The following is a 22990-nucleotide window of genomic DNA, read 5'->3' as shown; positions in this document are numbered from 1 at the left end:
ATATATATCTCGGCTTTTGGTCAGAAATTTCGTTATCTTCTGTATACTCCTATATATATATATATATTTTATTGTATGTTTGTATGTTTTAATTCATATTGGAAGAGCTTTGGAAACAAATCGGTGGAAGTAAGTCGAAGCTAACCAAAAAACTAATTTTTCGTTAACAATTTACTTTAAATTTAATATGAAATTAAATGCATTTAATAAATATATAAATGTGTGTGTGTGTGTAAATATGTATGTGGATTGGGTTCGTGTATGTGTGTTTGTTTATGTAAAATGGAAGTAGTCAATTTGTTCTTAACAATGATTTTCTTTCTTTTCTTTTAATACATATTTTGTGTATGTATGTATGCATGTATGTATATGTGCATGTGTATGTAAATATACATATGTAAGATGTATGTACTTATGCGTTTGCATATGTATATAGGTTGCATTTGTATATAGCATTCACATTGTGTTCGAATTATTTGCGTTTTTTTATCTCGCTCTTTCTTTCTCTATCTCTATCTCTATCTCATTCTATTTTGTTCTTTCTCTCATTTCTTGACGTTTTTATGTGTGAGCTATACATTGTAGTTTCTTTAACGATTTCCATTCGCTTTATTATAAATTTCACTACCCCTAAATTAACTGGTATAATAATATAGTTTTGTATTCATCTTATTCTTTCATTTGTTTTTTTTTTTCATTTAAGTCGAATGTAGGGTATAATAATATATAGTTTGTTTTGCTATTTACAACATTTAATTTTGCTAAATCTCCTCTCACTCTCCCTCCCTCTTTCCTCATGTCCTTACTTACTCTCTATTTCTTGGCTCTCGTTTTCATTTTGATCCTCAACATGGGCCAGAGCTTTATGCCAACCTATGCAAAATTTTGGAGTTATTGGGCTTAAATAATTATTAGTTTTATGCTCTCGCTATAAAAATGCTTAACCGTCGTGTGTGAATGGGATGGTGTGTTTGCGTGTGTGAGTGTATAAATAATGTGTTTGCACATACAAAAAATAAATAGGCTTATACATTTCTAGATTTCGCTTTTGTCTCTCTTCTATTTCTGTTTGTTTTGTGTAAATCTGTGTATAAAAATCGGTTACTTAAAAAAAAAAAAAAACTTAGCTTAAGCTAGTTTTATATTTATACAAAAAAAAAAAAAAAAAATAGATATATGTTAAAAGTAGCACATAAAACTGTTTTTGTTGTTGTTTGTTTCTCTTTTCTCTTTTTTTACATCACACATAACTTAACTATTCTCTGTTTAGTTCCGTTCCTTACGGATTCTGGCTCCACTTTATCGAATCCTCCAGCGTTGGATGCGTATTCCCGACATTTAGGTCATTGCGTCATGATAGTTGTTCTTCTGGGCAAGGTGAATACGCAGAGTCTTGAACGCTAATAGATCGCAGGAGCTGGCTTAGGGGCTGTCGATGCGCTGCTCGGAGCAGCAACTACGCTCGAGGCTGTGGATGAGGGGCTGGATGATGAGGCATTGCCGCAATTGTTATTATTATTATTGTTGTTGTTGCTGCTGCTGATATTATTGTTCAAGTTGTTGTTGTTATTGTGGCGCTGCAACTGATGATTTCGCTGCTGCTGGAATTGTTGTTGATGATGCTGCTGTTGCAGTTGTTGTTGCTGCTGCTGCTGTTGTTGTTGTTGGTGTTGTTGCTGCTGCTGCTGGTGGCGTTGTTGCTGATGTTGAAGATTATGCATAAAATATGCATTCATATTACTATTGGTTGTGGCTGCCGACGACTGATAGGGATTGGCTCGTACATGTTGCATTTGTGGGAGTATAGGTTGAAGGTGTTGCTGCTGCTGCTGATGTTGCAATTGTTGTTGTTGCTGCTGCTGTTGCTGCTGATGATGCTGCAAATTAAGTTGGCCAGCTGCTCGCATCATATGCCAATAATTGTCATCCCCAATGGGTGCCTGCCTGCTGCCATATTTTAGCTGTCGGGTAATTCCCTGTTTATAGTCCCGATGATCCTTATCAATCGCATATGCCTTTTCGCGCAATTTCTCAATGGTTCTCTTGAACTCGGCAAATGCTTGCGGGGATTGTTGTTGCAGGGATGTAGCCAGAGGAGCCAGCGGATTGTTTTGCTGATGTTGCTGCTGCTGCAATTGAGGCATATGCTGATGATAGGCCAACGGATCTAACAGAGACTCCAGCAGATTCATATTGGACATGATCAGAGTGTGAATGCGCTGCAAGTCCAGCGGCGGATCGAGGGCCGTAACCAAATCCATTTGAAAATAATCCATCTCTTTATCAGAAACATTCTTGCAACCGGCCGAATTCTCATCAGAGCGTCCACAACAACTATAATGTCCACTAATAAATGCCGACGGATGGAAGTACTGCATGCGTATGGAATTCATTAGACAGATCTTGTGCAGCAGGTCGAACCATTCGCGCTCCTCCACACAGTTTGTGGTCTGAACAATAAGCGAGCGATCTTTGTGCACAATCTGCAAAAGAAGAGAACCAAATAGAAAGTGAATAGAAAAGTAAAAACAATTAAGTTCAATTTCGTCGTGTGTGTGTGTGTGTGCTTCCCACACCCACACCCACAACATTTATTATTGTAACGATTATTCTGTACAGTGTACAGATTTCTACAATTTCGAGGAAATTTCACCTTTTTTTTTTGTAAACAACAATAAGAAAATGGGAAATAAAAGATAAGCTCTGCTGGAGGCCCCTTCTTCTTCTTTTTTTTGCTGTTTGTATGCCATCTCATCTGCATAATAATGCTAATTATTTTTAATTGCAGCAACTTGTCATTTGTCAAGGCATTCATTACGTTTTTTTTCTTTCAGGTGAAAGTTGGCCCTTTTTCGCGCTTTTCACTTTCAGCCCCCAAGTAGTTTAAATAATTGCCCGCCCATGGGCTAGGTTTAACTTCTACTTATCATCATCACTCGATCAGCAGCAGAAGCAACACCCACCTATTCACTCACTCACTCAGTTAGTCAGTCAGTCAATCATTGAATCAATCTGATTCTCTCATACACATGCTTGTCACGCTCTTCGTCGTCTTTTGCATGCTGCAGCAATGCAATGCAAAAAGTTGTATGTGTGTGTGTGCTAGTGTGTGTGGGCTGCCTATTTATAAGTCTATGTGTATGTGAATGTGTGTGGTGTGTGGCGTGTTGGCTGGCTGGCTGGCTTGCCGCCTGAGATCATGAGTTTCCGGTATTAATATATGCATTTTGTATGCCAACCAGCCAGGGTCAGAAGAACAAAGCCAACTTATGGTTAGATCGTCTTAGTCATTCGTTGAAATATCTGATATTTCATCGGTTAAGTCATAGGATTGAATTTTCCATGTTAGTGGCTTATTTCATCTAGCGTAAAGTTATGTTCTGTTGCCTGATTATCTCTAATGTTTGTTTAAACTGAGGCAAATGGGTTACCCAGGTAATCACTCACCTTAAAACAATTTTGCATTTTGAAGCTTTTGTCTTTCAATTGCTCGACGCTTCCGATTTCCTGGAGCGGTATATCACAGATGGGTTGTTTGCCCTTCGACTTGGCATAGCTCAGCGAGTGCGTTGTCAGGCGAAAGTAACGTTGCTTAAATTGTCTTCCAAATCGTTTGCGGCTCGTTGGATATTTGGTCATCATGCTGCATTATCACATATACAGTCGACAAGGAGGGCGAGAGTGCGAGAGAAAGAAAGAGAGAGAGAGGGATGGAAGAGTTGAAGAAGGAACAATATGTTTAAAATGTATGTAAGAATATTTACGTGTGGATTGTCACAAACAAAATTTTCGTGTTCACATACACTAATAATACTATATGTATATACAACACTAAAAACAACAACAATAAACTATATTATGTTGCTGGGATGTTAACCGAAAAATCAAGCTTAATGTTAGGTAAATATGTACATACATACACACATACATAGGTATGTACACTCATATATATATATATGTATGTATGTACATATGTTTGTTACACAAAAAGTTTAAATTAAAAGCACATTAATTTCTCTTACCCCTCGCTAGACGTTAGTATAATTTTGTGTGTGTGTGTAAAAGATGTTTATGTTTGTATGTGTGTGTGTGTGTATAAATTTATGATGGGAATTTTTGTTGGTGGTGATGTGTTGGTGATGGATTTTTGGTTTGGTTTTTGGTTTTTTTTTTATTTTTTTTTATATATTTATATATAAAAGCAGCGCGCGTAAAAGAAGAGAAAGATAAAGAAAGTTTCAGTATTAGAATAAAACAAAGCGTAATTAACCAAATTATTTTTTGTTAAATGGGTTATATGGCAAAGAAATAATATATATAAATATATATACTTATAGTTATATATATATTTATTTGTTTTTTTTTTTTTTGGATGGGGGGTACACATTCAAAGGTAGGGAATTATATATCCACAACTCTATATTGATTGATTCAGAAACCATCCCCTTTCTAGCGGAGTTTTACTCATCAATTCCGTTTCCAGGTGAGGATCCAAACGAAACGGAATTGAAAATAACACCGTATACAATACCCGTTCGCCTATTATGAGTTAGTTAAGGTATAACATTGAGTTGGCCAAACTTACCCCTCTTTAAGTAATACTGGTTCTAAAGGCGTCGCTGCTGTCGTCGTTGTTGTTAATGTGGGCAACTGATTTGTACTACAACTACTATTACTAACACCGCCGCTGCCACCACTCATCGTGATCGTCGACGTCGTTGTCGTCGCCATCGCCATCGTCATTGGATTGGCACTGCCTGTAGGAGGAGCACCATTTGGCGTGGAGATAACCTCTAGAAAATGCTTAACCGCAGCTACATGCTGCTCCGTGCAAAACTTCTTGTACAGTTCCCCGGTGTACTCCTCCTTGCAGGGCTGCTGGGATGAACGCGAGCTAACCAAATTGCCCAGAGATTGTATCGTCTTGGAGATTAATGTTAGCGTGCGATTTGTCTGGGCATCCTAAAAATATACAAAGGGGAAACGGATAAGTTTCGAATTGCAGTTGGGGGCTTCTTAAGCTTACCAGTCGCTCAGTGGTCAGATCAAAGAGCTTGGGTCCCAGTATGGCGGGCGCAAAGAAACGCAAGAATATGAAGCCAGAGACCACGGAGTAGCGCACTTCACGATTCCGTGGAAAATGCTTGCCAGCACATTCACGGAGATCGTGAAATATCTGACAGAGAACTTTGGGACATCGCTCCGCGCTCTTTGTGATCGCTTCAAACACTCGCTCCACATAGTCCTTGAGATTGTGCAGATTTGTGTCGACAGCCGAGCGATCTTTTACCTTGGTGGGATCGATTTCGCAGGGTTTCTTCTCGGCCACAATCTGCGATAGCACGGGACGCAGTGTCTGATGCAGATAGTGTAGACCCGATAGCCTCATGGCCTCGTCCATCATTTTCGAGACGAGAGTGTTGCCACGAAAGATGGTGGTGGGGTCGGTTAGATTCGATATTTCGTGATCGGCCAGTGCCTTAATGATGGGCGCAATCCGTTCCGTGTGAGTGAATAGCCGCACCAGCGGCTGGGCAACTTCCGTTTTCCCTGAGACCAACTCGCCAAGTATGGATACGGCTGAAACGGTTATGGGACGCTGATCTACCGATTCTAGGAGCAAATTTAGTAAATCATCATAAGTGGGCAGCGGGAATACATGATCGGCGGTATAATTCAAATTCAGGCGCAATGATCCAATAGTGGAATCAACACTGAGTCTTGTCCCTGGCGGGGTGGCGCACGAACGGGGCGTGGCATTCAGAGAGCGACCACTGGTGGATGTAGAGCGGGGTTGCAGATAATACCAGGCAGCCGGTTGAACCGCCTGCTGCTGTTGCTTATTAAACATGGGCAGACGCACCTCGCCCAGGAACACTTTATCAGCCATGGCGCCGTGGGCATCATGCCACAGCGTCACCGCAATCTCGCAGAGATCAGCCCCGCCAAGGGGATAAATGGAGTAAGCTTTGTTGGCCGACGACTCAAGTGAGCCAGAGGATTTGTTGCTGCCGGTGGTAGCCGTGCTGCCGGCTTCAGCATCAATGCAGAGATCAAAATACATAACCTCATCGAATTCGGGATCGACGGTCTTTTTGCGTTGCTTTGTCCGCTTGGTTATCTGTTGCTTATTGCTGTAGTAGGCGGTGCAGATGACAAATGGATCGCAGGTGCCCTGCTTCTTGGCCAAATCGATGCAGGCGGGAACATGGATGGCAACACGAACATTTCGTCCATGCGCATTCTTCCAGTTGGCCAGCTGATCTGTGGAAGAATTGGTGCTAGACGGCGCATGCTGTCCATGTATTTGCTGTTGTTGCTGCAGCTGCAGTTGTTGCTGCTGCTGCTGCTGCTGCTGATGGTGATGATGATGATGCACATGACCAACCAGGCCAGCCACACGTGTCTTTAAAGTCATGGCCGCCGAGTTAGTGCCTCCACCGCCACCACCTCCAGCTGTTCCACCTCCTCCAATGCCAGCCGATGCGGCAGCCGACGCTGCTGCTGATGCCCTTTGGATATTGCTCAATTCGCTATTCTCCTTGTAGTCGTTCTGATGGGCTCGCTGCTGGTGATGATGATGCAACAGATGATGTTGTTGGTGCTGATGGTGGTGTTGCTGCTGCTGGTGATGGTGGTGGTGCTGATGCTGAAGTTGGATTTGCTGCTGGGCAGCGACCAGCTCAATGCTCTCTGTCAGTGGCACCTCCTCAAAGGCCACCTTTATGTGAGCCATGCCTTGAACCTCAGAGTCAGCATCGACGGGTCGCAGCGTGAACCAATGGTCACGTGTATTGTAATTGTGCAGCTCCTCCCTTTTGATGGCAATCTTGCCAATTGGTTTATCCTGCTTCATATCGCGATCCCATACATACACCGATAGGTAACGGAAGCGGCGCGGTATTTTGAATTGGTATTCCTCGCCAAAGAATGGCGATAGGGTGCGCTCAATGGTCGGCGTTCTACAAATCTCCTCCTGATCCAAGGCAATGGTGCAGTAGACATCTCGTGTGCCCTGTGTACTGCAACTTGTGTTGGCGGCATTGCGGCTGCTGAGGTTCTTTGCTTCGCCTGTAGTAAATATAAGCAAAAGTAACAATAAATTAATAAATAATAATGACAATAACAAATAATCAATTAATATTCGAGTTATCACAAAAGCAGAAATTGCAACAATCTAATCTTTGAAATTGGGCCAAGAGGAAACAAGTAATTGTGATTGATATGAGGAGAGTAACAACCAAACAATAAACTAATAAAATTGAATAGTAGTCTACCGTTAATTAGGCCCAAAAAACACCCCTCCACTTGCTGCTCACGGAACTGTGCTCTGATAGACCACCGATTATCGATATGATTAACTCTCAATGCCAAACAAAACGAAACTAACAGAGTGTTTCGGTTATTCACGCGAGGAACGTCTCACTAAAATTTCACACCGATTGACCTTGACACCTGTTTGCTGTTAGTTTATGTGATTTCTTGTGTTTTATTGCTTTTCCTTAGTGTACAAAAAATTGTAAATTATGTAAATCTTCGGCTTCTTTTGATTGAAGTACAAAAAAAGAGCAACGCGTACGGAACGTGACTTCCTGTGCAACAACAATTGCCGGTTGCCTGTTGCGTGTGCGTTAAACTGCAATATCGATGAGGTTTTTACCACCTGAAGTGGACTGGACTGGACTGGACCATGAGCTGGCTGGCGCTTGACTAGACTCCTCAAACAAACGGATGATGGATTGACGAGAACAAGCGACAACCAATGGAGAAAATTTTAAATAATAACAACAAATCAAGAAGAAATACCTAGCCGAGTGGAGAGAGGCGGGGCGGGGAGACAAGCCACCCTCCTTCCTATTGGAACAAATGCTTTTGCTCAATGAAAGAAATTAGCAGCAGTCAAGCGGAAATATATTAAGTAAATGCACACACACACACACGATGAATGTATGTGCGTGTGCGTGTGTGTGTGTGTGCCGCGGGCTAGGCGTCATGTAGGCGCATATCGCTGCAGCCATCGCAAGCAATGCGCAAAAATTTTTGCCCACTACTATATATGGTAGGTTTTTTTTTTCTTTCTTTCTTTCCAGTATTATATTGACAATACTCTTTGCCTATCAATGGGGTTATATTTGCTATCATATTCTCCGTGCCCCTCCCTCCCTCTCTACAATCATGTGTATGTACATGCACGTGTGTGCGTCTGCATCTGTGTGTGTGTGTGTGTGAGCTTCTCTGCTCACTTTGTTGTCGTAAGAAAAACAAACTATTACTTGATAACACGAAGACGACGACGACGACGGACGAATCAATGAATGAAAACGTAAAAAGCAAATGGCAAAAACTAAAAAACATGAGAGGGGGGATTTCAGTCCCCTCCTCCTCCTTCCATCACCCACCTTGAATGACAAAAATCAAAAGTGTTTTTGCTTTTTGACCTCCGCCGAGCGCACAAAACGAAAATTCAAATTGTGTTTTATATTTCTCTTTTTTTCGACTCTAAGTAGCTCCATCTCGCTTTCTTTTGAAAATGCCTCTCTCTCTCTCTCTAGCTCTCTCTGTTTATATGTGTGTGTGTGTGTGTGTGTGTGTGTCTGTTTTTCCCTGCTGTCTTTGGACTCTGCGTAACAGTAAATTTCATTCATGAAATTGGCTGCTGCTGTTGTTGCTGTGGTGATTTTTTTTTTTTGTTTTTCGTGAAGGGGGAATTCCAGCCAGACAACTTTGTTAAATTAGTATACCCTGTAGTCACTAGCACATGGGCTAAAAGGTTATATTAGTGCTGAGTCAATGTATGCCAATGTATATTAAGTGTAACACCTGTCGTATGATTAATATATATATATAACGCATACGCCACATGGTTAGTTTGAGTTATACCGTTGATAAAGGGTATCTAACAGTCGTTGCACTGACCCCCTCCGTCTCTTCCCTACGAAATCTTTATTATACATTTCGATGACGTTTTTTTTTGTATAATTTATTTATCTGCCTCTTTTTGCGTGTGAGTGTGTGTGTGTTTGTGTTTTTTTATAGTTTTGCGTTGTGTCATTGGTGTTTCTCCCTCCTCACATGATTTTTAAGTTTCCTAAATAAAATATAATGGGGTTCCGTTTTGTTGTTGTAGTAACTTGTCTCTTAGTCATCCATTAATACGAATGGCGCATATATGATTAGAATTTCCACTGACGAGCCCCCTACTAAGCATAAGACTAAATGATGAATGGACTGGATTGAACTGAACTGTGATGATAGTAAGGAAAATCCCCTTGGAATTTACAATATTTTTTTTTAACTCAAATACTGTTTAAAGTCGTCGTTAGTCGTCATAGAAAATCATACGATATGAGGACGACTCTTGCCACGACCTTCACAATTCACAATGATGATAAAACTGACAAATAAATCTACTTTGGCTGCACCGAAGTTCAGATACCCTTCTAGTGCGTGTGTCATGTTCGATTGTGAATTTCTTTTAGAAGATATTTCTATATTCTGAATAATTTCTCACTAAGCTTATTTTAATTAGCATTGTCTACATTTGCACTGAGATATTTCCCACCAAGTAAAGTTTTTTATAGCTAGTATGTTATAGTTATCCAATACGACAAATTGCAACACTTAATCTCAATTACGTAGCTAGTAGCTTTTTAGTTAACGCTATATCGACTCGACTTCTCACATTCTGATCAAGATATTGATTGTGGGGTCGGTTACAAACATCTGACTAAAATCATAAAACCCTCTGAAAAGGGTATAATTAATAAATATACATACATATATGTATGTACATATTTACTTTTATCAATTTATATATTCCAAGCACGGATTGCTGCAATCAATAACCCAGCCACAAAGCTCACTGAACCGGGCCAAATCATGATGACTGATCAATGGATGGAATGCCTGGTATAAAAACGGAAAAAGAAAAGATCGTGGGGAAGCAGCAGCAGCAGCTAATCGGAAAGTTTCTTTTTTTTTCTGTTATATTGTCAAGCGGAAGTTAACTCATTGCATATATCACAGTAAGACCAAAAACCAAATAGCACATTTCTTTAAACATAATTTTGCTTATACATATACATATGTATGTAGATATATTGTTTTTATATGTTACTAAGAATTCTTGTGAGTTTCTCGGTATGCATAATGGTCATGCAAACAGGAAAAGGCGATTTCATCGACTCTCGGCAATATACAGATTCCATATCTTGGATAGAATTGGTGAATAGATGTGTGAAATATGGTTAGGTTAGGTTATGTTAGGTAGAGCAGGTAGACACCCGGGGGTGAGTATCCCACATAGACCTGACATGGAGCGAGTCCTGGTACCAATGCTCGAGTGTCTTTGGAGTGATATTGAAGTATTTACAGAGTTGTATATGGTTAGCCCCCGACTTTTTCAGTGTAAAATTTAGCATGGGTGAAATATTAATTTTGTATAGAAACAATAATTGGAATTCTTGTTGTTTTTGGTAAATGCTCCCTCTTGTGGTTCGTGTGCCTTTAGTTTCACCCGTTCATCAATGCGTTTGCTGTATGTAGATCTTCTCTAAAGATAAACAACATTATGATGATTAGATGGAGGGGAAGGGACAAGATGTATGTATGTTGTATTGCATATAAATCGATGTACCAAAATAGAAACCATCACTTTCTCTCTCCCACCCACACTTGCACTTCTTGTCTGCCCTCTTCGAGAAGACCATGTGGTAAATGAAAACTTCTAAGACTCGTGCCGCCTCGGAGCCGTCAACATGTGCCCCCGCACAAATGACATTTGCCTTAATTTCAATGTCTCGTTTAGTGGGGCGGTAGTGAAGCGAGAACCTCGTGGATTTCGCGGTGGATCATTAAACGTTTTCAATTTTCATGATTTCTTTTACAGAAAAATTAAATTTAAAGACTTTGTAATTGGATTTCATTTGCTTTTCCTTCGTTTTCTGTTTTCCAGTGGTATTTTTATTGTTTCTTTTTTTGTCGTTCACTAGTTGGGAGGGTTTTGTTTTTGTTTTTGTTTTTTTTTTTTTTTTTTGCACAATATGCAAATTGATTCAGTGCAGCATGAAACGCGCACGAATTAATGAGGCGATTACTTCAAGAGCGCCAAAGAAGAGGAAAACAGAAAAAGATAGAGCGGAAGGAGGATCGAGAGGAGTTCAAGAAGGGAAGGAACACAGTGTGTGTGTGTGTGTGTGTGTGTGTGTGTGTGTGTGTGTGTGTGTGTGTGTGTGTGTGTGTGTGTGTGTATGTGTGCGGTAGTGGGTCGGCCCAGCAGTGGCAGTGGCGGTTGGCAGTGTAATAAATTCCAAAAAGCAAATGAAACACAAACCAAACCAACTGAACCCAGGCCAGGCCAAGCCAGACCAAACCAGGCAAAGCAGAGACATACCCGACCAAAGCACAAGGCTACATTTATGCAAAAGAACGGAAATAGAGATAAATACTTGTATCAGTGTGTGTGTTTTTTTTTTCTTTTTCTGTATTTTCAGCGGATGAGAGATTTACACAGCAGACAGATGAAGATAGAGAGTGAGAGATGGAAATGGAGAGATGGAGACACAGGCGAGGAGGCGAACAGCCAGAGCACATGTCTCGTCTGGGATCTGGGGTCTGGGGGTCTTGGGTCTCTGGCCGTTTTGTCTAAACGTCAGTTTCCTGTGTGTAAAAAGCTTCGAAAATGCGATTGTTGTGTGCACTTCTTGTTTTTGTTCTTGTTCTTTGGCTGACTGAAGAGTTTACTTCGCGCGCTGAGTGGATTTGAGATTTCCACACAAAGGTGTAAAAGCAGCAGCGAATGCCCACCACCACTTCTCACCCAGCACTTCCTCTTGATGCCTTTCTTTCTTCCTCGTCACACCCCTTTTAAGAACCCTTTAAGCGATTTCCTTTTTCCGCTTAAGAACTAGAACTTCCTAAAAATCAATGTCTTTGGAAATTAGCAGAAGCAGCAACAGCGGCGGCAGTCAGCATGTTGAATGCTACAAACAGGTTCTTGGTCTTTCCACTATGCATGCACATTTCTTCTATTCGCATCATCTTCTTTAAGTGTATTAATAATGCGTCTCTTTTCATTTTATTCAGTTACCAATATAGAAGAAGAAGCAGAAGAAACTAAACTAGTATATGCCTCTTTCTCAATCTTTCTCTCTGTCTTTCCTCTCCCTTTTTCCTTTCTCTTCTCATTCTCTCCTTCTGTGTGCGTGTGTGTGTGTTTGCGTGCGTGTACGTGCTGATCGATTTCCGGTCTGATTACGTTTCCCTCATCTGATGATGATGATGATCATCATCTGATCTTTTGCCTGGCCCTGGCCTGTTGCTCGTCATCGCCTCTTCCCCATTTGTTGCTCCTTTTTCTTCTACAGATTTTGACCGCACATTGTCGGGCTTCTCTGCATGTGGGGAGCACGCAGCTTTGCCTTGCTGTTTTTTTTATTAACGTCATTCAGCAGAAGCAGCAGCTATCTGGCATTTGTTTGTTTGTTTATTTATTAACATTATTTTTGTTTTCTTTTTGTATTTGTATATATCATAGAGGCCGATCGGATCGATCGACGGATCTATTGTCCCCTATGATGAGTAATCAATTCTTTGTATCACATTCGCAATTGAAAGTTTCTCACTTGAGGCTTTTGTGGTTTGTTGTCACAACCATTTAAAGTGAAGTCTAAACCGCCCACCCAATTTGCCTTTCGCCTGCCCCCGCCCCGCCTGCCTAAACACAATTGCTAATCATTTTTAGCACTATTAACCTTCAATTTTTCAGTCAAAGAGAATGAGACAGACAGAAATAGATGATGGGTTGAAATGAGAGAGAAATAAAGACTGACTGACTGACTGACCCCTGTCAGCGCATTTTGACGACACATTGACGCGAAGCACGACTGACTCTTCCAATTTGATATGACCAAATTAAGCTCAATAACAACTTACGTTCGGTTTGTTCGCTTGCTCATTAGACGGACGAGTTGTTGTCCGTTTCTCAACACATTTACGTCTTTTATATACATACATACCGATCCATACATATGTATATATATGTATGATGTATATAATGAAAATAATCAGACATACATTTTTTTTTGTAAACGCCCACAGAATTTGCTTCGTGTCGCGGTGTGTGTGTGTGTGTGTGTGTTATGTGTGAGTAAGTAGCAAAGTAAAGTGAAGAATTTAACAAGTTTATGAGAAGATCAAGTTGAGAAAAACGACGACAGTGTCCACGTGTATAGGAGGAAGGTGGAATAAAGTTGCACCTTGAGGTAAGGTCAAGGAAATGGCAAATATAAAACTCTATTGGCATTAATGCGCAAGAAATGGTTGACAGAAGGCAGCGAGCTAGCACGAGGATTAGGTGTTCCACAGTTGCCCTAGTCCAGTCGCTTGGATAAATAAATTTAATGTCATCTCCCTCGTAGCACGTAGTAAAAAGACACTATCAGTCTCTGTCTCTTTTTCTCTTCCTAATTAAACTACCAAACGAAACCCACAAAAACCCATTAAAAACTTGTCTCCTCCATTAAAACTTCTTTAAACGACATTTCCGCTCGTTGTTGTTGTTATTGTTGGGGGGTTTCTTTTAAAAGGGTACAAGAAACAACAACAAAAACGACACTTGAAACCAAACCAAGCGCTCAAATTATGGCATCAAAATTGATAGTAAACCTTCTCCTCCACCTCCTCCTCTTACCTACTCTTCCGTTTTGTTTCTTCCTCTCTTCGTTTTATAAAAATGACAGTAGGAATTCTATTTAATTACAAATTACATGAGCAGCGCCACACTAAAGCGTGAAGTTCAAAGCCTTGACAGGGGGAGCGACAAGGGCGTAGAGGCAAGACGCGAGGAGATAGATCAAGGGGCTTACTTTTTATGAGGTTGACCCCCAAGTGAAGTCATCATACGCACACATCAAAGGCAAATTGCGAATGAAGAGGTCAAGCGTTAAGTCATAAAGAGTTGAATTGCGGAATTAAGAGAGTGAGAGGAGGTGAATGGTTGGACGGATAGAAGGCTGTCTCATCGTCATCCAGTGCACTGAGAGACAAAGACAGCACACATCGTCATTATTAACTTTTCAGCATCATTGTCATTCCTTCCACCAGCACCACTGCACCACCTCTGCACCACAAACAAAAGGAGGTTCTTGTCGACTTTAAGAACTTTGGTTGTGACTTTATTGGCGACCTGAATAAAAAGTATTTTTGCAATGCGCTAATTACATCAAATTGCTCCTTAGTAATTCTCTGGAAGTGGACAAAATATGCTGTAATATGCCGCACAGTGTGCACAGTCAAATTCGTCCCTTAAAACATCATCATATATGTACATATACATGTATATACATATTTTATAACTTTTCACATTTAGGGAGTAAGAGAAAGAAAGGAATCCACCAACTTGTCAAAGTTGTAAAGTTTAAATTTCGTTTAACTAAAAGCCATTTTTTGAGATTTATGTATGGTTGATATACATAGTATGTATGTATGTTCATTGTGTATGTATAAAAATTGTTGATCTTGTAAATAATTAGAAGAAAAAACATCAACAGCAGCAGCAGCAGCGAACTCTAATTGTGAACAGAGCCAAAGAAAGAAGAGGAGACACACACTAGAACTAGTCAGACCAATTGCAACCAGTTTTAGAACAACAAACCAAAGAGTCAGTCAGTCACACACACACACACACACACACACATATGTATATATATATATATACTTAGTTACATACAGAAAACTCGAGAAGTCGGGGTTAGTTGGTTGGTTGGTTGGTTTGTTTGTTTGTTTGTTTGTTCGTCGAACCGGCTTTTAATTAATTACCTTTTTTAGCTAAACTATTTATTGTAGTTGTTATTGCGCTGCAAAAACATATATTTTTATGTTAGTTCGTTGCTTCGTTTTCTATGTTTTCAAGTTCAACGGAATAGAGGACAGGGACCGACCGTCTTACTTACCCTGTTTCCCCCATTCCATTCTCTGTCCTCTATCAAGTGTGTGGGGTCCGAGGAGTTTCCCGTCACCCGTACCCCACCCCATCCTGTTTCTTAACAGAGTTGTCAACTCTTCTACATCTTCTTCTTCGCCTTGGGGTTATTTGTCATGTAAATGTCGTTTGTCTGTAGTAATAATTCAGCATAAATTGCATTTGTATAGGAGAGAACAAGTATAAGAAACATGTATCCAACATCTGCCCATCTCCCTCTTAGTGTCTCTGTCTCGCTCTCTCTCTCCCTAGCTTTCTGGCACTATGAGTAATAGCGCGCAAGAGGCAAAACTGACTGACTGACTGACTGACTGCCTGACTGAGTCATTCATGGCTACCACCGCAGCAACCTCAACCTACACCCACCCTCTCTCCCTGGCCCGCCAAACTCTTTACACTCCCGCGCCAACAACAACAATCTATCATACCATCTCACTCTCTCATAGAAAATGAAATTTAGGTTATGCTCGAAACATTTTAATTAAGTGGAAAAGTATTACGCCAATTTCGGTCGACGACGACGATGTAGAAATCGCAATGGCCAACAAAATGGAAAGCTTCCCATCTATCCAACAACAACAACAAAAGCGAAACTTTGTGTTATTGTGTGTGTGTGTAATTGAAACTAAGCACGATGTGGAAGTATTATTATTAAGCATGCAAAGCATAATGAAGTGGAAATATGAAACTTGAGAAAAATATGCTTTATATACATACAAACTTACATACATACATATGTGTGTACATATGTGTGTGTGTGTGTGTATGCAAGTCTTTGATGGCTCAGCAAAGCGCACACAAAGAGTAAAAATAAAAACTAAAAAGTGTTGTGAATATCAAGAAGAAGCAGTAGTCGGATTGGATCGGATGAGAGACAGGGTGACGAAGCTAATGCGACGTAATGATGTGATGATAAATTATAATTATAGAGATAGAGAGAGGGAGACAGTTGGACTAGGAGGATAGAAAGGGCATTGGCAAAGCCCATTCATTGGATTCAACTTTGACTTTGGGACAAGTTCAAGGGAATTAATACTTATAATCAATAAACTCTATGATTTATTTTTCTTTTTTATCACTTTTTTCAAGCAAATAAGGAAATTCTTTGTGAGAATTTACTCGATATTTAAGAAAAGTGCTTACACTTGTAAGTGGAATAACTTTGGCTAAAAAGTTACAATTTTGCTGTGGCCAAATAAACAAGGTTTATTTTCAGTTATGTATAGTTCAAGTAAATTATAGAGAACAAATTCAATGAGAATTGAAATCAGTTTTTTTTTCTCTATATATATTTATGTATGTATGTACTAACTGATATTGAAGAACCGAACCTGGAGACATTTCATTACCACAGATTCTTCTAACCACAAAGTGACACAGACAACAAGTTTTAAGTACCTACTTAAATCAATGAAAGAAGAAGAGTGAATGGAGGGGAGGAAGGGACCTACAAAAAGGGATTTTGAATTTTCAAAAAATGTTTATGTATCGATTTCTGACAAAGACCCGCAGCAGCAGCTTTCCCCCCTTGCCCTTCACAACGCTTCATTTATGAGGGTAACCTACAGTAAAGATTCTGCAGAAAGGTGAATATCCAACCAGCTGAGAAAGGAAATCAGCCGCCAGCTTATGCAAAAACCAAGAAAGGAGAAAAAACAAAAACAATTGAGGCGTGCAATAAACAAACAACAACAGCAGCAGCAGTAACTCTCTGTCTGTTGTCTTTGTCGTCTCTAGAGACAAGGGGAGAGAGAGAGAGAGAGAGGAGAAGCAGATCGAGCAAAAAGCAAAAGTTTTATGAGCCCAAAACCACAGAGGAGAGGTCAGCGGGAGAGGAGTAAGCATGAAAGAAAAGCAAAAAGAACAACAGCAAGAAGAAGACATGGGGAAAGGAAACTCATGTGATGGGAAACGGAAATCAAAAGCAGCTACAATGTTTGTTGTTGTCGTTGTTGTTGTTGTCGCTGCTGCTGTTGCAGCTTTGCATATAATTTATGGCCAAAGCAGAAAATGAAGAAGCGTAGCAAAAGCTGCTTATGACTTGGAAAAAAGATTGAAATTCAAAGAAACAGCCCAGTATGTTTGTCTATTTATTTATATTACTCTGTGCGCTGATGAAATGAACGTGGAAATACACATACATACATACATATGTATGTATGTATATACATAGAGTCGAGCAGTCGAGTCCATAATAGTTTCATATCACCGAAGCTTTTATACACTTTGAATTTTCCCTTTTTGTGGGAGTAGGAGAAGTAGGTCATGAAGAAAAAAGGGTTCTTCGGCATCATGCAGTTTCGAGAAAGACAGGACAGTTCTTTTCAGAAACTTTAAAAATGACAACCAAAGTTTGTATGTATTCTACAAAAGCGATAGATCCGATTTTACTCCCTCCAGAGGAAATTGCTTAAGCTTAGAGCATTCCTCTAATGATCGTTGTCCTTCTCAAAGATTTTCTTTCTTTATCGTTATTTTTCTTAACATTCCTTTCTTTAGATAAATTAAGAAAAATATATGTACAATTGTATATCCGATATCGGTGGATGCAACTTCTGTATTTCTTAGGGCAATCCGCCTCCTACACTAGTTGCCTTCGGTTTTAACCCTTTCCCAGGTTAGTGTATACACACAGGTGTGAAATTAAAATTGGAACGGATGTAAAGGTTACAAAGGAGAAGAACGAGAGGCGAGAGATTTTTTTTTATATTTTGTGGTCATAATTTTGTTGTTACACTTTTGGCTTACACAGGAAATGCAAAGCCAGTCAAGTACACCAACAAGAAAACCGCAAGTGAGAGTAACAACAAAAATGAGCATGAGAATGTGCTAGAGCATGCGACAGAGAAAGAGAGAGAGAGAGGGATAGTTTGACCTTTTGTCGAATTTGGTAATATGGAAAAGCTCTTGCGCGTCCTCACTTCCTTAATAATCATTCATAAAATCGAAAAGCCACGGTATTTTGATGTTGTTGTTGGTTGTTTTGTTGTATCATTTTTGCCAATGAATTGTATGGTTGTTGTTGTTGTTGGTGGTGGTGGTAAGAGAAAAGTACACTGAATTCAAAATTCCATTCATGAAAATACCCACACATTGTTGCTGGGGTCTATATATGTAGGCATTTGCGTGCGTGTGTGTGTGTGTTGGCTGGCACATGCGCCGCTGAAGCGTCGCACACACACACATACAGACAACCAAATTCATTCACAAAAAGGGGCGCTGCATGCAAACAGTGGCTACAAGGGCGGGGGCAGAGTGACTGACTGTGGATGCCGTAACATTTAGATGACGGGTGGCAAGCCCAGCCAAGCCAGCGGAACTAGATTTGTGTTGGCTCAGCGGCAACACCACCAACAACAAAAATAATGTTAGTTTGTTACTTGCTGCACGAAAAAAAAAAGTGGAAACACTGACACACACACAGACACAGAGAAAGAGAGGAAGAGCGAGGGAGAAAGAACATACACGCGAGGACAAGCGAGACAGCAGCAGGCAAGAATTGTATACGCCAAAACAGCACAACACGTTTGTAGCCCATAAAATGCATTGCATTTTCAAACCAAATGAAATAAATACAGTATAGGCATTTTTACTCTCAAATCTCATTGCAATTTCACTTTAGCTTATGTTTAACTAACGGCATTACAGTATTTTTCGAGACTGTCTCACAACAGATTCATATTTTTTTGTCGCGTTTAGCTAGCTCTCAGCTCGCTCTTCTCGCCTCCACATACACAACGCACACACACACACACATTCGTTTACACTTTTCACTATATAAATTTGCCCAGATTTTCAGCGAATTTCACTTGGCAAACGAACTTAGTTCATTGATTGACAGTTTCTATATATTTCCATACACAATTTGCACAATTCTACATACCAATTTTCACTTTTAATTGCTCCTCAATGCGTACTTCGCGTGTATCGGCCATGTTGGATCCATAACTACTGCTGCTGCTGCTATTGTTGCTGTTGGTATTGGTGCTGGTGTTTGTGTTGGTGTTTGCGTTTCTGTTGTTGCTTGCTGCCTCAACAACGGCGACCTCAATCGTGTCGTCCTGCTCTTCGACCATATAGCGTTTCTTTTTCAGCAGCATTTCGGTGTTGTTGTCGCACAGCGTTGCATTTAGATTAGAATTTCGAGAATTGGTCGATTTTTTTATGTTTGCTTCTTATTTTAATTTATTTATTTATTTTATTTGTTTATTTTTTATGATTTTGCTTTCAATTCATTGGATAGTTGCTGCAATTGACAATTCAATCCTTTCTTTTATTTAAAACAGCAAAAAAAATAAAATATATTTCGGCGACGTTGCAACGCGAAATTATAAATCCACAGCATTTGTTTATAAAAAAAATGGTAATGCTTTAAAAAAACGCTTAACTTGCGATAGCGTTCTTATTTCTTGAATGCGAGAACACAAAATTATACATTTGTAATGCAGAAGCCACCATAATACTTGTGTGCGTCACAAAACCGAACGGAAGAACTAATGGAATTTTATGAAATCGTAATTAATTGTTTACTATTCACAACATAACGAACTGTTGTTTTATTATAAATTTCTTGTCGAATTTTTGCCGACGAACACGCATGACGACGTCCTCTCACCATGAAATTAAAAACAGAATTCCGATTTTTTTGTTCACTAGAGCTGGGAAAACCATCGATGGCACCATCGATATTATCGATGGAACCGATGGAGTGCGATAAGTCGATGGGAATTTTTCGATGTCGATATATCGAATTTCTTTTAGCCAGTTGCTCTGTTGAACATGTTGCAAGGGAGGTCGCAAATCGATGGAAGCCAACTTCGAACAAAAGAGTAAAAATCGTGAAAAATAGTAACAACATCAGGTAAAGGAGTCGAACTCGAGCAACCATCGATAGTATCGATAGTTTTTTCCATCGATGGGAAAAATATCGAGTGGAGCAAGTATCGATGGATTCCCAGCTCTAATTCCGATTTTCTGTTCACTAACATTTACCACTAGCTGTTAATTAACATGACGTTAGAGCTGGTGAAACATCGATGGTAACAGAGAAAATTGATAGTTTAATTTCTCGTGATTGTTACAAATTTACTTTGCAGTTTAATTAAACTTTGAAAAGCGGGTTTTTGCAATGTATATTTTAAACACAATATTTGTCCGTAGATTGGCTTAATTTAATTTGCCGCCTAATAAAACACAACCTAGTGAACATTTTATGTAGAAATCACTTTACATAGTTAATTTTCGAGTCGGTAATGCAACACTTATTAGTGTTGCTAAGCTTCTAGTGCAGTGTTGGGAACCTCCAAATCAGGTGTTGATGGCGGTTAATTAAATTTTTATTAAAAAAATATGATTGCTACACATTTATTGGGGACACATTTTAGTTATGAACAAAAGCTATTTTCACTTGTGTATTGTTATGACCTGTCACCTTTAATTTATATCACACCAAATTATATAATTTTCTTTCTTTTCTTGGAAACTATATTTAATAATATTTCACAGTGTATCCGTGCGGCGTTTTCCCTCTGGCAAGTGTCACCGACGAAATGAATCTGAATGGGTAGCCTAAATTCATGATTGCCAGCCAATAACATTGATGCCGGCAACGGCGTCTGGGTGCACTTTTCCAAAAAAAATTTATGAATGAAAAACACACTCACACGCAGCCATTCACAGACCCGAAGACCAGACAAACACATGTTGCGCTCTGTTTCGGCGCCGGCAGCGGAAGCAAGAGAATGTTTCGGCTATTTACGACATTGCGGGTTCTGTACAGTATAAATACTTCTATATGTATGCCCTTATTTCACATATTCTTCAAATAAAATTCATAGAAACTACCTACATAAATTTGAAACATTTTGTATGTATATGTATATGTATGTATTTGAAATTTATATGCCCGTCTCGAGTTGATGTAGCGCAATTTACGTGGGCGTTTATAGTCTCATAGAAAAGAGGAAGCGGCAAAACTAGATACATTAAAAATACACGAAAATCAGGCAGTGAAATGTGAAATTTACTCGCATTTCATTCACTTGACACAGCAGACGGTAATGCACAGTGGTTCATGGGCTTACAAAATAGACAGAATTTAGTATAATTGCTTAAATCTACTATAGTTGGACCCTGAAAATTGAAGCAAAATTTCAACGTATTTCTAACATAAAATTGTATAAGTAGGTTTGTATGTACATACATATCCTTAAATCAATAATAGAAGTTATCACGGTTAACCGAGACAAGACACCAAACTGAACTTTATCCCGGATAGCAAAGGTGTCCGGGCCCTAACTAGCGCCCAACTTTTAATGGTATGTGTTAGTATTATTTTCTTTATCATTTACATGTTGCTTTAAAAAAATGTTTTTTATTTTGCTTTTAGCATACTTGTGAAGCAGGGTGCGCTTCTTTTAAAACCACACACACATCACAACATCATCTTATCGGCCAAATGCCGCCAATAAGTGGAAGTGCACAAGTGGTTGGGTCAACATTTGTAGGGCTAGTTGCTGTTGTTGTTGCTTCCTCAATGGCCATCCCTGTCTTTCTTGGGCCATGTGCGTGCATTCAAATGACAATTTGAATATGAGTTCATCATTTCGCTCACCGAAACGTAACCAACGTGGGAAGTTGGAAAGTTGTAGACGGATCCAGCTGCCGTCGCTGTCCACTTAGTCTCATGATACCCCTGTACGGATGGGTCGGTCGGTCCATCCCTCTATCTATCCCTCTCTCTCTCTCTCTTTCTCTCTCTGTTGCCTGTGATAAAAATAGTGTTTTGTGGCGGTTGCATTTATTTAGATGACTTTTCGGCTCGTTGCTTTGAGTGTGTCTGTGTGTGTCTTTCTCTTTGAGACATTTGTTCCTTCCTATGTATACCCATTATGATTTGAAAGAGAATTCAGTTTAAACGGCTTTCAGCCCATATATGGTGGCTCTTCTAGAATTTAGATCTTTGCTATATATATGAACAAAATAAAGTGTGTATTGGTATTTTCTGCAGTGTTATTAAACTTCTAATATCAGTTTAATATAAACCGAAAATATTTACTTATTTATTGCTGGAAATTATATGTACAGGGTATTCAGAGGGTCGTCAAGTTTGGGGAAATAAAATTTGTTCATTTAATATTTATTGGGTTTTTTTTTTGTGTGTTTTTGGTCATTTGTTTAGCTTCCGTTATTTCGCTGGTTTTTTTCTTTTTAAATGGAAAACAAAATTTCCATTTTGACTCATTTTTGAATATATCACATTTATTTAGTATTAACTTTTATTTAATTACAATATGGGCGCATAAATTTGTTCGGGTTTATTCGGTGATACTTGTATACCCCCACATGGGGTAATAATTTTACTCATTTTATATTAAATTTTTGGTTGTGCTTATCTCTAGGCTTTTTTTAGACATCAAGACGAATAAAATATTTTACATGTGGGTTGTTTTGTTTTTTCAAAATTTTTACTATATAAACAAAAAAAGATAAAGTCAGACAGCCGTTGCGCCGACTTTGATATACCATGCACTTAGTGAATTAACTATTTCAATCTCAAAACGGTCAAATTAAATATGAATTTTAGCAAACACAGACTATCTCGCTTACTCCTTCGAATATTGCTGTAAAAATCACTTTTAAGCGAGTAGCAAAAACTTTTCCAGCTTTTATAACTTCCAAGAACCTCCGGGTTCAGAAAGATTGACAAACGGACAGAATATACGTAAACTTCAAACGATTTATGCAGTCTTTTGGAAGGTTAAAAGTACTTTTAAAATTTGTTTTGAAAAAACGAATGGGAATTGAGTTAAAAATAATTAGAAAATGTGTTTCATTAAAAAAGAAACTAAAATAAAATATAAAACCAGAGTCTCTTAAATATTATTCTTCGCAGCGGGGACTAGAACTTAATTTAAGATTCTTAGAATTTGTAGAATCCGATTTTAGGGTAAGATCTTTCCTTCCTCCTTATTGGCTCCCTACAAATTGACCGTGCCTAATATGACTTTA

General features: G+C 39.3%; 1 protein-coding gene across 2 annotated transcripts; it reads right to left on the bottom strand.

The window, feature by feature from the left end:
- Positions 1–1191: 1191 nt before the first annotated feature.
- On the bottom strand, positions 1192–19597 carry LOC6645128 (GTPase-activating protein). Of its 2 annotated transcripts, XM_023177150.2 has the most exons (6): positions 18864–19597; positions 5027–7071; positions 4586–4962; positions 4023–4028; positions 3448–3643; positions 1192–2483 (listed from the first exon to the last, which is right to left on the bottom strand). In XM_023177150.2, exons 1-6 carry the CDS (start codon positions 19078–19080, stop codon positions 1401–1403), a joined length of 3924 nt encoding a protein of 1307 aa, XP_023032918.1. In that variant the 5' UTR covers positions 19081–19597; the 3' UTR covers positions 1192–1400. The 2 variants fall into 2 exon arrangements, with proteins under 2 accessions (XP_023032918.1, XP_023032919.1); XM_023177151.2 differs by lacking the exon at positions 4023–4028.
- Positions 19598–22990: the final 3393 nt, after the last annotated feature.

This window comes from Drosophila willistoni (genome assembly GCF_018902025.1).
Source record: "Drosophila willistoni isolate 14030-0811.24 chromosome XR unlocalized genomic scaffold, UCI_dwil_1.1 Seg105, whole genome shotgun sequence".
NCBI classification, from domain to species: Eukaryota; Metazoa; Arthropoda; class Insecta; order Diptera; family Drosophilidae; genus Drosophila; species Drosophila willistoni.
The sequence above is the reverse complement of the archived record's forward strand: the minus strand, read 5'-3'. Positions and strand labels throughout refer to the sequence as shown.